This window comes from Urocampus carinirostris, chromosome 1 (assembly GCF_059441175.1).
Source record: "Urocampus carinirostris isolate Australia breed hairy pipefish chromosome 1, RoL_Ucar_1.0, whole genome shotgun sequence".
NCBI classification, from domain to species: Eukaryota; Metazoa; Chordata; class Actinopteri; order Syngnathiformes; family Syngnathidae; genus Urocampus; species Urocampus carinirostris.
In genome coordinates this window covers 26,714,155-26,730,407 of record NC_142349.1, presented here as the reverse complement: position 1 = coordinate 26,730,407, position 16,253 = coordinate 26,714,155, and the positions used below count along the sequence as shown (strand labels likewise).

Here is a 16,253-nt window from a genome sequence, read left to right as displayed (position 1 = left end):
GAGTTTTAGTCCAAAAAGTCAATTGATAGGCATTATTCTAAACTAAGGCCTGATCAGTATCTAATGTTTTACATTTGAAAAGCGTGTTCATAAAATCATAAACACAAATGAAAATGAAGAATGTTCATAGTTATATTAATGTGTGTATTTCTAATACAAATAAACATTTCTGTTAGGTATTGTTATTTTTTGTAATTTTTTTATTTAAGCACCCATCGGTATTTTTTTCTCGGTGAAATATATATATATTTTTTTACATTTAATAGATAAGAGCCTTGAAGCACAAGCTTGCATTTCCAGTAGTTTCTGCATGATGTCAATAAAGGTTGTAGTTTGAGTGCTTTTTTTTTCCATCCCAGAGGATAACTGTGTTGCTGATAAGCCCATGAACGAGGAAGAAAGGACAAAGTCCAACTGGTGTTTGACTTGATGTGGGCTTGATAACAACCAGTGCAGGTCCAATCAGCAATGACGAAGCCAGGCCATAAAGTTTGCAGTTGAACCAAGGATGTGGTGTTTAAATTTTGGTTTGAAGGAACAATCCTGATGCGTTTCTCGTCGACACGGAATATGCTCCTCATTTGACTTTGCTACCAGAGCAAAGTAAAGGAATGAGCTGAGGAGTCTTGTACGAGGATCTTTCCATAAGGCGAAGGCATGATCGGGGTTGACGTTCGCTCCCTCAGCCAGCCGGTGGGCCTCCTGCGCTTGCTGGCAGCCGTCCTTGTCTGCATATCATTTAGCCTGGTTGCGTCGGCGGGCTACGTGTCCTCTTCGTACTGGTCGTGGTGCATGTTCACCTGGTGCTTCTGTTTTGTGCTCACCCTCCTCATCCTCATCCTGGAGTTCACCACCGTCAGCGGCAAGCTGCCTTTTGCCTGGGAGGACTTCACCACCGCTTTTGCCATGCTGGCGAGCCTCATGTGCTTTGCGGCCTCCATCATCTACCCAACTTTTTTCACCTGCGGCGTCTGCTATCGACAGATCGCAGCTTCGGTGGTTTCGTTGGCGTCTTGCGGGGCGTACGTCGCCGAGGTGACTCTAAACCGTATCCGTCCAAGTGGGCAGATACGGGGGTTCCTCTCCACGTTGCCTGGAATGATGAAGATGCTGGAGGCGTTCCTGGCCTGCCTCATCTTCACATCTCTTGAAGAAAGCCAGTACAGAGGCGCTCCTGAGTTGCAGTGGTGCGTGGCAGTGTTCGCCCTGTGCTTCATCTTTGCCGTGCTCATCATCCTCCTGACCGTTGGACAAGTGAACTCACAAATCCCGTACTTTGACAAAATAGTAATCGCTTATGACATTTTAGCGGCACTGATGTACATGACAGCCATGGTTATCTGGCCACTTTTTAGTTTTCAGAACAATCCAAGACCGGTAAACTGCGGCTTCCTGTGTTCGTGGGATAAATTGGTGTTGATCACCTTCATGACAATTTTCAACTTCTGTATTTACACCCTGGACTGTATTTACTCAATAAGACTCGTGTTGTGTGTCAGCCTGCAGTAAACACCTTGTTTGATCCTGTGCTTTTATTTTGTGCCACACATTTTTGATAGATATACTGTTTTTAGATTATGTCATCGTACTTATTTATTCAACGGAACATTTTTGATTTTTTTAAACAGTTAGAGTTGATTTTCCATCTTTGTTTATGTTGATAAATGCTTTAACGTAAGGATGGGCAAAGGTCACTTTTTTAAATTAGACTAAACTTATTGTCATTGATATCTTACAATTCTTGCCCATAATATAACATGGTATTTATATGTATTTCCTAAAAGAGTCAATATGGGGAGAGGGAAGGATAATTACTTACTACAAGTTTTGGTATCTGGAATTGCTTATTCCAGTGTTGTGTAATTTATCTGTCTGAAAAAAGTTTTATTGTTCATCCCTACTCATAACAGTATTGGGCTGAAAATAAGTTATATTGAACATCTCAAGTTTTCAGTACTAGACTGGAATTTAGTTAATTATTAAAAGAGGAACTCTGTCATAAAGATAGCAGAAACCTATAGAACTTTGGATTTGGATGGGATGAAAAGAATCCAATAATTATCATTATGCTTTTGGCATCACTCTATGAGGATCATAAACGACTATATTACTATAATTTTGCATGTAGCACAGAGTCACAACAATAGTTGTTTTACATAAATTGTCAACACAATATTATTTGGTCTTTGTTGTATTCTTAATTGTTTGTTTTTTTCAATAAATGAGCATAAAAGTCACCCCTATCTCCTGTAAACCCCTAACTTTGGTGTCAAATTCACATTTCGTGCCACACAACATAATTAGATTTATAAAGAAGTAACATGACAATATCTAAATTAAAACAACATGAGTTGGGTAAACTCAAGTAGTGCCATCTGGATTTTAGCAAACCACCACAGTTATAAAATAAATAATAAATTTGATTTCTGCAATCATGATGAAATGCTCTTATCAGTAACTTCCCCAATTCTGTGAAAGTAAATATCCTCAATAAAACAAATGTGAAAGGGGATGTTGTTTGTTCTCCAGTTGCAGTTATAGCCTTTGCTTTTATGGGCACAAATGGGAACAACGACAAAGTTTCAAGTGATTTGAATAGAAGACACTTTGCTTGAATCAAAGAAATTGCTTTCAACTATGAATGGGTGGGAGTGTGGGTGTAAAGTAAAAGTTTGTGAAAATCAGTCATAATAAATGTCTACTGATTTGATCTCTGCTTTCCCCAGCTATTCAGAAATAATTGTAGACGGGACGGATTCTGAATTTTAAGGAGACCTTACTGGCATATGGTCAAAAAAAGACAAGTCTGAAAAGATGAGTTTCGATTCCGGATTTGAAGGTCGACAGGGTCGCAGAATTTCGGAGGTCAGGCGGCAATGAGTTCCAGAGCATTGCTCTTCTTTATCAAGGTGTTCAGTATTACGATTAAGCCGATATTATCACACTAGTATATAATACTGAGGGGATTATATTTCTCAATCGTGACTATTTGACAATTAATCGTCTCCAGAAGTTCCTAATCGTGACAGCTCTAGAAAGCAAACAGAAGAGAAAAATTGAGAAAAAAGCAAGCAACGAGAACTAAGGCCGCTGCCCATCAATTTTACAGACTGATGTGCATTGTTCGAACATCTTTCATGATTCATTGTCCAGGAGTTTATGATTTAAGTTACTTGTTTTTTAAGAAAGAAAAATAAATCGCAATCATCAATTATATAAAATCACTGTTGAATCGCAATTATCGAGAATTGTAATATAAGTCGTGATACAATCGAGTCGTGACCAGTGTTCCCTCTAAGCTGCGCGCGTGCGCAATTGCGCACTGCTCGCACATTCTCAGTGCATAAGAAAATCTAGCCAGCGCACAAAAATGAGGGCTCAAAATTACTAATTAAGAAGCGACTTAAGTCAAAGTTACAGTGCTTGAAGGTAAAAATACACGGGTTACCCCGACGTTGTGTCCTAAATGCGGTATTTTGTAGTCGAGTCGAAGTAGAATGAAGTTGAGTAAAGTTAGTCGAGTTTGTCGAGAACCGGCTTCTTCGGCTCGGCTCACTAAAAGGAACGGGCTCTTTCGGGTCCTAAACGGCTCTTCAGGTTGTTTTTGCTTCTTTAATCCCAACATGACCAAATATTATGTAAAACTATGCATAAAATGACTTAAAAGAAGGGGGGAAAAGAACAAAAACAAAACCAAATTACCAAAATGAAAAAGTAGTAAAAATCTGAGAAAAAAAGAAACAAACGGAAGAGAAAAAAAGAAGGAAAAATTTAGAAAAAAGCCAGAAAAAAAGAAAAGAAAGAAACGTAGGAAAAAAGTAAATAGAGAACAAAAAGAAAAAAGTTACTAAATTTTGTGCAGGCTTGGGGAGTAACGGAATACATAGAATGGCAAAAATGATGTTGGCAAGCTCTTTGGATTTATTTTCATTTATTTCTGTCGCATTATGTTAGTTTTGCCGGAGATCAAAGAGATCAAAGCCAGGAGAGAAAGCTTACCACGTGTTGTGAGTCATAATTTTCTTCATATTTAGTTTCTTTTGTCTTTTATTAGCATATTTGGTATTGGAGTAATCCAAAAGTAATTGAAAGTAATCCAGTTAAAGTAACCCTACCCAACCCTGGTTATTTGATAAAATAAGAATATTTTAAGCTGTTTTTATCGTAATTATAAACTAACTCAATTGGGAGGTTTAGAATTGATTTAAATATTTCAGGCAAAAAAATAATCGGTTTCGATCAATATTGCCCTGTATATACTTGGATCATATCGATATAAAAAATCCTATTATTACCCACCCCTAGTAAATATAGATTTTTTTCCAATATCGCAAAAATAAGTAAATCCATACAATGTACATTCTTTGTATCTTGCAAAATTAATTCAAGCACCATCTATTCTGAGGGGCCCTCAGGTTGCAGGTAGACCATGGGCCAGTGCTCGGACAACTCTTATTTATGTGCCCGGATGGACACAAAAATAAATAAAGGAATACCCTAAACATCAAGGATATTTTGGGAAGGCAAATACTTCAAATATCCTGGGAGGACATGAAGATTTTTGACAAGTACGACAAGCTTCTAGAGATCTTAGAAAAAAGTCACCAAGGTTTATGTGGAACAGTTAGCTTAATTTTGTATTTTTTTAATAACAACCGATGACAGCTAAAGACTTCCTTCAGGGCTTCAAGTGCCAAGTTACATCAGTACAGCTTGCCATTAAATCTTGGCTCCGTCTTTAAAAATGATTGCAGTGACCTTTGGTTTTAGCACAACAACAAGCTAATTAGCACAAATCTTTCACACCAGAGCAACCTGCCAAAATGCGTATTCTACCACACTTATAAAACAAAAAACAAAGGGCCACTTCACGGGATGCAATAAAAGAGAGAGTGGTGGCCATCCTCACAATTAGGTTTTGACTATTGGGTCACAGCGGATGTGTAAATGGCCATTGACCTGAACACTACACCTGGCACATCAATTTTGAACACTTTGTCATTCTTGTGTTCAGACACTCTGGAAACCTGACAAGGATGTAAGAGTGCATGTTGGACAGCCAACCAATAAGGGCTTCGTGGCTCTCCTTTTGTGTCCAAGGGAAGTCCAAGCTAAATGGATGGTAGTTAAAATCCTTTTTATTCTACTTCGAGTCTTTTCTGTGTCTAATTATGCACCTGTTCCTGAGCGTCAGAAGGCAACATGACTGTCGAATAATCTTCAGAGAAACACAGCGATAACAACAACAAAATATTGCTTATATATTATTTAATATTATTACCTGAGCTAAGTTAATTACTGTATATTGAAATTACAGTATATATCATGTATATTTAAATAATAGTTTTGGGAATATTACCTATTGTTGGCCCTCTGTTGGCGCAGTAATAATGATCTGATCTCAAAAACTACAAAATGTATACGTATTTATTTTAAATGACAGTTCAGTAAGTGTTTTAGGACATTTAATAGCAGTGCAAATAGAACTTCCATGTAATTTCATGTCCAATTCTTTAAAATATGTACATAGAGTCACAAGGTGTCTGACAAACCCAAACGCAACAGGGAGACGGAATGCAAGGCACAACCAAAACCCCAATGGGGGGGAGGGGGTCTATTTATGAAACAGCAACCAATAAAAAAACTTTACTAGGGAGACGAACCGGAACCACAAGAGGGGTCTGGGCCTACTTGGGAAGCTGAAGAGGGTGGAAGGAGTTTCATGTCGAGGAAAAGGTGCATGAGAAAATCTTGACATATAAATTACTTCTGGAATCAAGGACGGTTCTGCAAAGAAGTACGCGAGGCTTGAGTATTTAAAGAGGAAGTGGCGTATTGTCTCGATCAAAAACACTTAGGGAAGCGCGGGAAAGTCAGGGAAACTGGAAAATGAGGCAGTACTCTCATCTGTTGGTGAAGGACCGTCGGCGCAAAACATGACATATAGTATTATTGTCATTTTTTGCATGCATCCTGGTTATGTCTAAAGCTGAATTTATTCCTGGGACATAGCTACACGAATAGGACTTAAGTATGGTGACATGTATTGTTTGTTTGTTTGTGGCTTTTTATTTAGGCACGGCACAAAAAAACGACAGTACTCATTGATTAACTAGCGGAAATAACAAATCAAATCAACAACAAAAACAGGTCACACAAAAGGAAAACCAGAAAAAAAAGATGATTTCAGACATGCAATGATGCCGGTAGCAACTCCTATGAAATATGATATATATTTGTTAAAAACGGATAAATAATTCCACGGAAAAATTCCTTATCAGGTGTTCAAAATATTGGTGTCATTTCTTGATTCAGTCCTTTTCTTCAAATCTTCCAAACATCAAATGTTCTGTGTATTTTAAGCCAGTTCAACCCTACAAGCTGAGATCTCACCTAAATGAGCCGTATCTTAGCCTCTTTGTGTTGTTTGGCAACGCACACCCCTGCGGGGTAAATTTCTATACACAGCTGTGTGTTGACTTACAACCTGGCCCAAATTGGAACCAGCCAAACAGGTAATTTAAAAAAAAAGTCAGCAACTGACCACTGTGAAGAAAAACAAAAGAAACACCTTTCTCATATGGAAAGTCAGGCACATAAATTTCACTTACAGTATCCCCTGTAACCTTTCCACTCACTTATGTCATTTTTATCCTTCCATCAGATCATAAGTAACCATCATACAAAAGAAGTAGAACCTTTTAGGTTTGTTTGTTTGTTAGTAAACTAACTTGGGATGAAACATGTACTTTGCCACTGTTCAGCTGTGATACACCCACAAATGGGTGGGACTTTTGCATCACAGGATGGTGGAGGGTGTGGTGACATTTTCCTCTAATAAATACACAGCGGGCACACATGCGGTTTTTCATCATGGTGCCGTCTCGAGCTTCCAAACCCACCTGCAGAGGACAAAGTTCACCAACGCGTTTGGGCTTTTGAGCAGACTGACCTCTGCAATAATGACCCTTCAAAATGACGCAGGAACTGAGCTGGGAAGATCTTCTCTCTTATCTTCAGAATTCGTAGACTGCATCGATGCTGAGTGAGCTCAGCGTCGCTCCAGAGAAGATGAAGTTAATGCAGACAGGTAGGGTGATTCCTATTTTTATCACTTAATATACAAACAACCACCGGGTGTAGTAACAGTCAAGTAAAATAACCTAAAAATAGATATGTTAGGATAATTTTGGCATCACAACACAAACACTGAGATTATAATTGTACTTACTTTCAAAGTTAAAAAAGGGCTTATTCTTATATCCTGTTAGCCTGGTAGTTTTTCATTGGCAAAGCTGATTTATTTTTCATTTTTTATCAGTATTATAAAAGCACTGAATTCACAATTACATAGATAGATAGATAGATAGATAGATAGATAGAGAGAGAGAGAGAGAGAGAGAGAGAGCGAGAGGAGAGAGAGAGAGAGAGAGAGAGAGAGAGAGAGAGAGAGAGAGAGAGAGAGAGAGAGAGAGACAGACAGACAGACAGACGGACAGACAGATACATGGATAGATAATTTGAAGACAAAGTCTCGCTTTGGTCAGTTGGTAATATGAATAATAAAGCTCTCTCCAACCGGTGGCCCAAGATGCAGCACGTAGCCTGAAGCAAACACAGTGTTTGTTTTCCCAACATGGCGATACGGGTTGCACGTCACTCCTGTTTTGGAACGTGGGTCACTGAATCTTTACATCAAACCAGTAACTGTATTTGTGAAACATCTTTCGAGCGCCCCAGGTAGTAAAAGCTGAAGGCTAAAATTTATGAAACTATTGATGGTCACCCAGGATAAGGACACAGAATATGAATTTGATACCCTCTCTCAAAGCCAGCCCGTGCAGGAGTACTGGTTACCATTTGATCTTGGATCACGGGGATGAATTCGGTTTTCTTGTTTACTCCCTATTAAGTTCATCTCATTGAAGTCTACCTGTAAATGTAAGATACTAATGCGGCAACTGCATTTAGGCATGTAGAAATGGTCGAGACAATCTCCTTCAGTTCTCACCGAGCATCAGTATGGGGAAGAAAGGTGATATGAGTGACTTTGAACGTGGCATGGTTGTTGGTGCCAGAAGGGCTGGTCTCAGTCCAGTATCTCAGTAACTGCTAAACTACTCGGGTTTTCACACACGGCCATCCCTAGTGTTTACGGAGAATGGTCTGGAAAAAGAAATCCAGTGAGCAGCAGTTCTGTGGGCAGAAATGCCGTGTTGATGGTAGAGGTCAGAGGAGAATAGTCAGACTGGTTCGAGCTGATAGAAAAGACACAGTGACTCGGATAACCACCTGTTACAAACAAGATAGTCAGAAGAGCATCTCTGAACGCACAGTGCATCAAATTTTAAGGCAATGGGCCACAGCAGCAGAGGACCATGCCAGATGCCGCTATTTTCTGCTCAGAACAGGAAACTGAGGCTACAATTTGAACAAGCTCATCGAAATTGGACAATAGAAGATCGGCACAAATGTTGCTTGGTCTGATGACTCTCGATTCCTGTTGCGACATTTAGATGGTAGGGTCAGAATTTGGCATCAACAATATGAACGCATGTATCCATCCTGCCTTGAAACGACAGTGCAGACTGGTGGTGGTGTAATTGTATAGGGGATATTTTCTTGGCACTCTTTGGGCCCCCTGGTACCAATTGAGCGTTGTTGCAACGCCACAGCTCACCTAAGTATTGTTGCTGACCATCTCCATCCCTTTATTATCACAATGTATGATAATATTCTGAAAAATGGTCTGTGTAATATAGTGTAATGATCTGTGAAGCCCTTTGAGACTCTTCGTGATTTAGGGCTATACAAATAAAAATGACTTGACTTGACTTGACAATGTACCCAACTTTAGATAGCTACTTTCAGCAGGATGATAAAGCTGAAATAATGTCAGACTTATTTCTTGAACATGATAATGAATTTACTGTACTCAAATGGCATCCACAGTGTCCAGATCTCAATCCAATATAGCACTTAGGAATGTGGTGGAACTGGAGATTCGCATCATCGATGTGCAACCGACAAATCTGCGGCAACTGTGTGGTGCCATTGTGCCAAAATGGAACAAACTCTCTGAGGAATACTTCCTGCACCTTGTTGAATCTATGCCAGTAAGAATTGAAGCAGTTCTGAAGGCAACATACTTGATCAACTGTTCCCGATTTTTGGTATTACGGACAATGAAATTACATTTTCTGAACAGATATATTATTATAAGGAATGGCCATGAGGTGAAAAATCTATTTTGGCAGTTTGTCATCATTTACAGACTTGGTAAATGTAATATAATCATCATATGTCTCAAAATGTTTGCTGTGCTCGAGTTGTAATTTCCGTGTACAAATTCACTGTCCGAAATTTTTCTCTATCCAACCAGCTCAGTAGCCTAGATGGTAAGGCGCCCGCTTTGAGACTGGGAGGTCGGTGGTTCGCGCCCCGGCCGAGTCATTCCTAAGACTTAAAAAGTGGTCGGCGGCGCCCTCTGTTGGCTGCGGCTGCATCGGCTCGCTACAACGGGTCAGGTGCAATCGACATTTCGTTCTGTGTACATTGTTACAGAGAATGACAATACAAGGAAATTATTATTATTATTATTATTATTCTGTAATCAACCCCTCCTGTCACAAATGTGTGTCAACACATAATCATATTCTTGGTAGATTTCTAACACTACATACAGTAATACAATTAGCTGGTAGGCAAAGCACACAGAAGGGAAATCTTACTAGGTAACTGTAGGCCCTACACCCCAAAAATCTGTCTTCAATAAACGTTAAATTTTACAGTTTAGCTGATAGGGTCATTTTAAGAGTTGGTATTAAGGGTGTATGACATTAATGTTGCCCTCAGATAACAACATATCTTAGAACACGACAAGCCGATCGGTCGTCAACTTAAGCCGGAGCAAGACTGATATCATCATCCCCTCAATACCAAGCACTAAACTATCCCCTTCAGAGATAAATCTAAAAGAGTTGGATATTATTTTGACTCATTCTTCAAATTCAGAATTCCATGTTTACTCTAGTAGAGGCCCATACAGGCCAATATTGTCAATATTATTAGATTTAACATTGGCAATTTGGGCATTTTTGTAAACACTTGTTTCTGCGATATGTTATATGACAAAGATGCATTCATTATCACTTCAAATGTGGTAGACTAACTTCGAAAATTAATCTTGTTTTCCTTCCTTGTTTGTTATTATATGACTGGTGTATTCAGTGTGGAAGGAAAACTCAATCAAACAATGAGCAGGTGTAACGTCTGCTGACACACGGTGAACTGCATGTGATGCTCTTGAATTTTAAACTGTCTATTTGTTTTTACTTCGAGGTGTTTCCAACTATAATCCATTTGGATAACACTACCTCAAGATGGCTGAGTACAACATCACGGCAGTCCCCAGGGAAGTCCCTTTCCCAGAGTACGAGGGTCCGGACTTCAATTCCAAAATGTTCAATGCAACGGAGCCGCTGTCCTTCAGTTTGGTGACGGCAGTTGTCTACAGCATTGTCTTCATCGTGGGTCTCCTGGGCAACTCACTGGCCATCTTTGTGATGCTCCGCTACACCAAAATGAAGACTGTGACCAACATTTACATCCTTAATTTAGCCGTGGCGGATGAATTATACATTTTGGGGATTCCCTTTTTGGGCACCAACAGTGTGCTTTACTACTGGCCTTATGGGGATTTTTTCTGCAAGGTATGTATGACAGCAGATGCCATGAGCCAGTTCATGTCAACATTTTGCCTGACGGTGATGAGCATCGATCGCTACCTGGCCGTGGTTCATCCCATCCAAAGTACCTCGTGGAGACGACCGCGGGTGGCCAAGATTTTCAGCGGCGTCCTGTGGCTTGTTTCATTTCTGGTGGTGCTCCCAGTCACCATCTACTCCCATGTCCAGGAGGACATCGACACCTGCAACATCACTTGGCCTGAGATGCAGAACTGGTGGTCTGTTGTTTTTATCCTCTATACATCCATATTGGGATTCTTTGCACCACTACTCGTCATTAGCATCTGCTACCTGCTCATTGTCATCGAGGTAGAGGTCTCACTTTTCCCATTAAAGTTTCCTTGAGCTAATTTACAATATTTCCTTTCAGGTGAGGTCTGCTGGCGTCCGTGCAGGGGTGACCAAGAGGCGTAAATCGGAGCGTAAGGTCACTCGCATGGTGGTGATCATTGTCCTGGTTTTTGTCCTGTGCTGGATGCCCTTCTTCACAACCAATATTGTCAACCTGGTGCACATCATCCCTGAGAACAATGCTACAGCGGGGGTCTACTTCTTCTTGGTCATCCTCACCTACGTGAACTCCTGCGCCAACCCGCTTCTCTACGGCTTCCTTTCGGACAAATTCCGACAGAACTTTCAGAAGGTGCTCTGTTTGCATAAACATGAAGGGGTTGCCTCTGTCAACCGGAGGGAAGCAACAAATGCAGGAGGCCGGGAAATCCGTGGTCCGCTTTTCGCAGACCGTAATCGAAGCCACAATGGAAACACACTGAATAATCAGGTATGATTGATATAAAAGATATAATATTAACATATATGAAGTAAAATCTCCAATATTTACTAACTAGCCTTGTGGGAAACATCAAATAGGTCTTTGAGTAGAAAAATACATATTAACACTCACATTTGTATGATAATGTTGGACAAAAAAATGTGCTAATCCATCTCTTTTGATGAGGATGAACCATAAAGGGATCTAAGTGACTTCAAGTCAAAGAATATTTCTTTTGTACGTAAGCAAAATGAACAGGGCCGACGGAATATAGTATTTGGCTGCTCGGAGATGTCGGATGTGGGAGCTGCAGTACACAATTTGGTCACCGGTGGGCATTAGAGAGCCCACAAAAGTAGACCACACCAAAACCGATATTTATCAATTTTGTCGTTATTTATTAGGTGTGCCTTAACACAAAACCTAGCTAACAACACTCGCGGAGGACTAAAGTACAACTGTGTGAATTTTCACGAAACTCGGGCTAGCCATTTTGGAAGCTACAAGTCACATTTATAAAGTATTTTAGACTGATTAGATTTAGATTACATTGATTAGATATTAGAGCAGTCCATTTGTGCCACCTAACAATGTCACAGAATGTCACAATAATTTTTAAAGCCCTAAATCATAAGAGTCACAAAGCGGTGCACAAGCCCACAATTGACAGGTTGTAACAACATTTGCCGATCTTAAACCTACATGATGACCAGGAACACCGAAGAAAAACTCAATCTTGGAAAAAAAATTAAACAACCTTGAGCACAATATATTTTCCATCCAGTGGGGGTTCTACACTAAATTACTCCCTGGGCGAGACCCCCTCCTTTGTCAAAGTCAAAGTCAGCTTTATTGTCAATTCTGCTGCGAAAACTGAGAATTTCAATTGTGTTTCTCTCAGCCCTCAGTGTCTAGAAATTAAAAAACACAAAAGACTATACTAGGACACACTACACTAAGACGCACATGTAGACAGTACGACGGATAAATAGACAGTGAACACATAATAAATAAAATGCATAGTGGTACCTTGTAAACAATAAGTTCTGAGTTATGCAAAAAGATCTGAGTTGTAAGGCAAATGTACATGATTTTGCAATGAGCAAAGTTAGCTTATTTTGGTCCTAAATTGTGTCCATTTGTTGAAAAAAATGAAATCAAGTAAAAATTAAAAAAAGGGGAGAGCCAGGTTCTAGGTTGACAAAGTTCAGAAAAATGCGAGGAATTGACCTGTATTTTGTTAATAATGTGCGTTTTTTGGAAGACAGAAGCCACTAACTAGTTATTTTGTGTATCGTAAAACAGTGAACACTCCCCCTGTTGCAATGAATGACTATGAAACTAAGGTTTTGAGAGACAAAAAGACAATGATAAATTAAATGTTCTTAATGGGCCTTAAGTGTCCATTTTTAACCTTGTTTTTTTTAACCCAGATTCTCCTTTCAGTAAGAGAATAACAGAAAAGTAGGATGACCCAGATGCGTGGCGTTTAATCAAAGTTTATTGAGATATAGAGGAAAACAAATGCCAGCGATCCGGTGCTCACTGGACGAGGGAACCAAGCCGCTCACGGGATCAGAGCGTTTTCGGAATGCAGAAATGGATCTCCCAGAGCGGGAGATCAAAGCGTGGTTGGTGGTCAAAAACGGGTCGTTAGCCGGAGCGGTAGATCAGAGCGTGGTCGGTGGTCAAAAACGGGTCGTTAGCCAGAGCAGGAGATCAGAGCGTGGTCGGTGGTCAAAAATGGGTCGTAGCCGGAGCCAAACGGGGGAATCAGGATCAGACGAGTGGTATACGGGTGAAACCAACGGGAGCCAGAGTCAAAGTGCTTCCCTTGCGTATGCAGAGCTTCGCTGACAGACTGACAGGGAGAGACTGGCGTACTGGGTATTAATAGGAGGGGAAATTAATCAGGCAACAAGCAGCAGCTGGCGCCAAAAGAGCGGGCACAGGTGAGGGCAATGAGTAATCATGACACACCTGCGATATCAAATCTATCATAACTAGATACAAACATTACCATCCTCAAAATATTAAACATTCTGCTTAGGGTGTCAATTTTAAATATTCACAGTCCGCTGTATGAAAACTTGTTTTCAAAACAACAAAACAAGCTCTTATTATGGAAATCAAGTACAAATGTGACAGAGAAATAAGCAAGGCAGGTTCATTGTCAAAGTGCTGGCTCAACAGTGCAACTCATAATAATCCATGTTTAAACCAAATATTAATCTTCTATTCTGGAGATTTTCACAGGGACAGTGTGTACTACCTGACCACTAGATGCCACTGTATTGTGTAGCACACCAAAAAACTATGGAAAAAAGCACAAAGAAGAATACAAACTGCGGAGACTCAAATTGACCAAAATGCACCATTTATCTTTACATTTTTTGCTGAGCATTTTTACGAGGTTTTTAGTTTTTAGGCCTGTATGGACATGTCAGCTCCCTTCAGATAAGGGTCATCTTATGTAAAATAAAAGCTCATTTCTGATCTTTTTCAGGAGTGCACGTTTAAAGGATAGCGCATGTTTATTGCTTATGTCAGGACCAGAACGAAAACAGGACCCAATTGCGTTACGTTTCTCACAAGTTTTATTGAAGGAAGAGAAAGGGTTGTGCCCACGTGCCGGCGATTGCTGGACGCGGGAAGCAGGTCGCTCTGAACGCGTGGCGAGCGATGGCGGTGTCGGGAACGGAAAAACAGGTCAGTAGCCGGGACAGGAGAGCAAAAATGTGGTCGGGGTCAGAAGCGAGTCGTAAGCCAGGAAAGGAGAATAGACGTGGTCGGGCACAAAAGAGGTCGAAAGTCGAGACGGGAGAGTAGACGTGGTCAGGATCAAAAACGGGTCTAAGTCGGGGGACAGACGGGAGCAAAAAGCAGGTGGGAGTCAGGGTCGAAAAAGGCTTGCCTAGTGTTAACTGAGGTTCGTAGACAGACTGACAAAAGGGGATTGATAGGTGTGGGTTAAAATAGGGACAGAGAGCCAATCAGAGTCCAAGGCAGTTGCTGCCAAATGAGCGGGCACAGGTGCATCACATTGGTGATCATGACAGCTTATAATCTAAACGATATTGTTTTTTAATGATTTTTTCCACCACTAAGAGACGCTAGATAATACACACTGTTGTCCCTTTAAAAATATTTTTGTTATGAGTGCATAACCACCACAAAATGTTCTTATGCAAAAATAAACTACCTGAAAACTAACCAGTTAAGAATACACAACTCAAGTCTGTAACTGATGTGCAACAATGTACTTTGTGACTACAAATTATGATATTGTGGCAAATTAAATATTGCAAATTTGCCACAATCAGTGAGCCACCTGAAACAAGAATGTTGTGCAAGGGGCCCAATTTGGCCATTTCCAATTATTGCCAGCAATTTAGCTACTAACTTAAGAATATCCATAATCGTTTTAGATGTCTGCAGTCTTTTGTAAAGTATCCATAAACGCCAACAACATCCTAAAAACTTGTTGAGGTCTTTTCTAAATTATTTGTCTTGTTTCACTGGTAATTTTGCAACTTGATGTTCACAGTGGTCTGTGTTTGTGTTAGCAGTGTATCCAGATGGAAACATTTGGGAAAAGCAACAAATGTGACGACGAATCTTCAAATGGCCAGAACGGACATTCAATCCATTGAGACAATACGAGAATCACGGCCCTGCCAAAGAAAAACGGGTGTATTTAAAACTAGATTCAGACCAGTGATGAGTCTCTTAGTTTGGACTCATCGTCCATTAGAGGGTTACATTTTTGCATTCTTATATTGAAGTTTCTTTCACCCAGGCAAGAGGATTTTATTGTTGTTTTTTTTCATCCCTATTATTTTGGAAGACCTTGTCTGATAGCTTTTGCAAATGTGTTTTGCAATATCAATAACTTGGCTCATAAACTGTGTCATGAAGTCATGTATTCCCAATGTGGTATGGAACAACAGAACACATGCTGCATTTAAAAAGCAACTATCTTTTTTCATGTTCTTTTTTTCTGCTTATTTTGCTATTTAAAAACTCTATAACCTGTTTTTCAATGCTTACAACTTATGTCCATGCAGGTGCTTTAAAAACATAAAACTGTGTTGCGAATCCCTAAATTATTCAAAATGTTTGCGTCTGACTTCTGTGTAAAAGGCAGATTTTTGCTAACATAACATTAGCGGGAAGACTTGATGTGAAGATACTTTAGAAGTCGTCAAAGCTTTGTGAGAATTTTGAATAGTCATCGTCTGGCTTAGAGCTTTGACACATGCCAACTCGCTTTTGTTAGACCCTCTTGTCCGCTCAGGGCAAAGCAACAACTTATGTTGTTTTTTTCTGTTAAATGGTGTCGCTATAAATACTGTCATACAATTTATGTACGGTGAATGCACTCTCCTCACATTATGTTAATTGTGTGTGTTTCCTGTATCCTGTTGGGAGATATTTTTGGCAAAAAAAACTCATTTGTGCTTCTCTCTTGCGGTCATGAATTGAAATCAACTAATGACTTCAATACCCTTGCTCTGCCACTAATCGTTAGAGTAACAGAGACACTTTTCAGGATGTTTTGTCACAACGTAAACTAATAGCTATCGTATCAAGTCTACTTCTGCATCTTTTTGTTGTAGAGAATGTCAAAAATATAGTCTAACACAAGGGTCTCCAAAGGCATTAGGTTGCCCCCTAAGGACAGCTAAGGTGCCCAGGGACGTGTTCTTAAAAAGTAGACCAGTGATGGGTAA

At 40.0% G+C, this 16,253-nt stretch overlaps 2 protein-coding genes across 3 annotated transcripts; both read left to right on the top strand.

Moving 5' to 3' along the window:
- Nucleotides 1-445: 445 nt before the first annotated feature.
- LOC148374118 (myeloid-associated differentiation marker homolog) lies at nt 446-2,237 on the top strand. The gene has a single exon (XM_088354420.1). It carries the CDS (start codon nt 658-660, stop codon nt 1,507-1,509), a length of 852 nt encoding a protein of 283 aa, XP_088210546.1. The 5' UTR covers nt 446-657; the 3' UTR covers nt 1,510-2,237.
- Nucleotides 2,238-6,834: 4,597 nt separating this feature from the next.
- Nucleotides 6,835-15,986, top strand: LOC148374117 (somatostatin receptor type 5-like). Of its 2 annotated transcripts, none has more exons than XM_088332707.1 (4): nt 6,835-7,090; nt 10,342-11,057; nt 11,119-11,529; nt 15,090-15,986. In XM_088332707.1, the coding sequence occupies exons 2-4, from the start codon at nt 10,383-10,385 to the stop codon at nt 15,171-15,173; spliced, it is 1,170 nt and encodes a 389-aa protein (XP_088188833.1). In that variant the 5' UTR covers nt 6,835-7,090; nt 10,342-10,382; the 3' UTR covers nt 15,174-15,986. The 2 variants fall into 2 exon arrangements, with proteins under 2 accessions (XP_088188833.1, XP_088188823.1); XM_088332697.1 differs by having other exon boundaries at nt 15,087-15,986.
- Nucleotides 15,987-16,253: the final 267 nt, after the last annotated feature.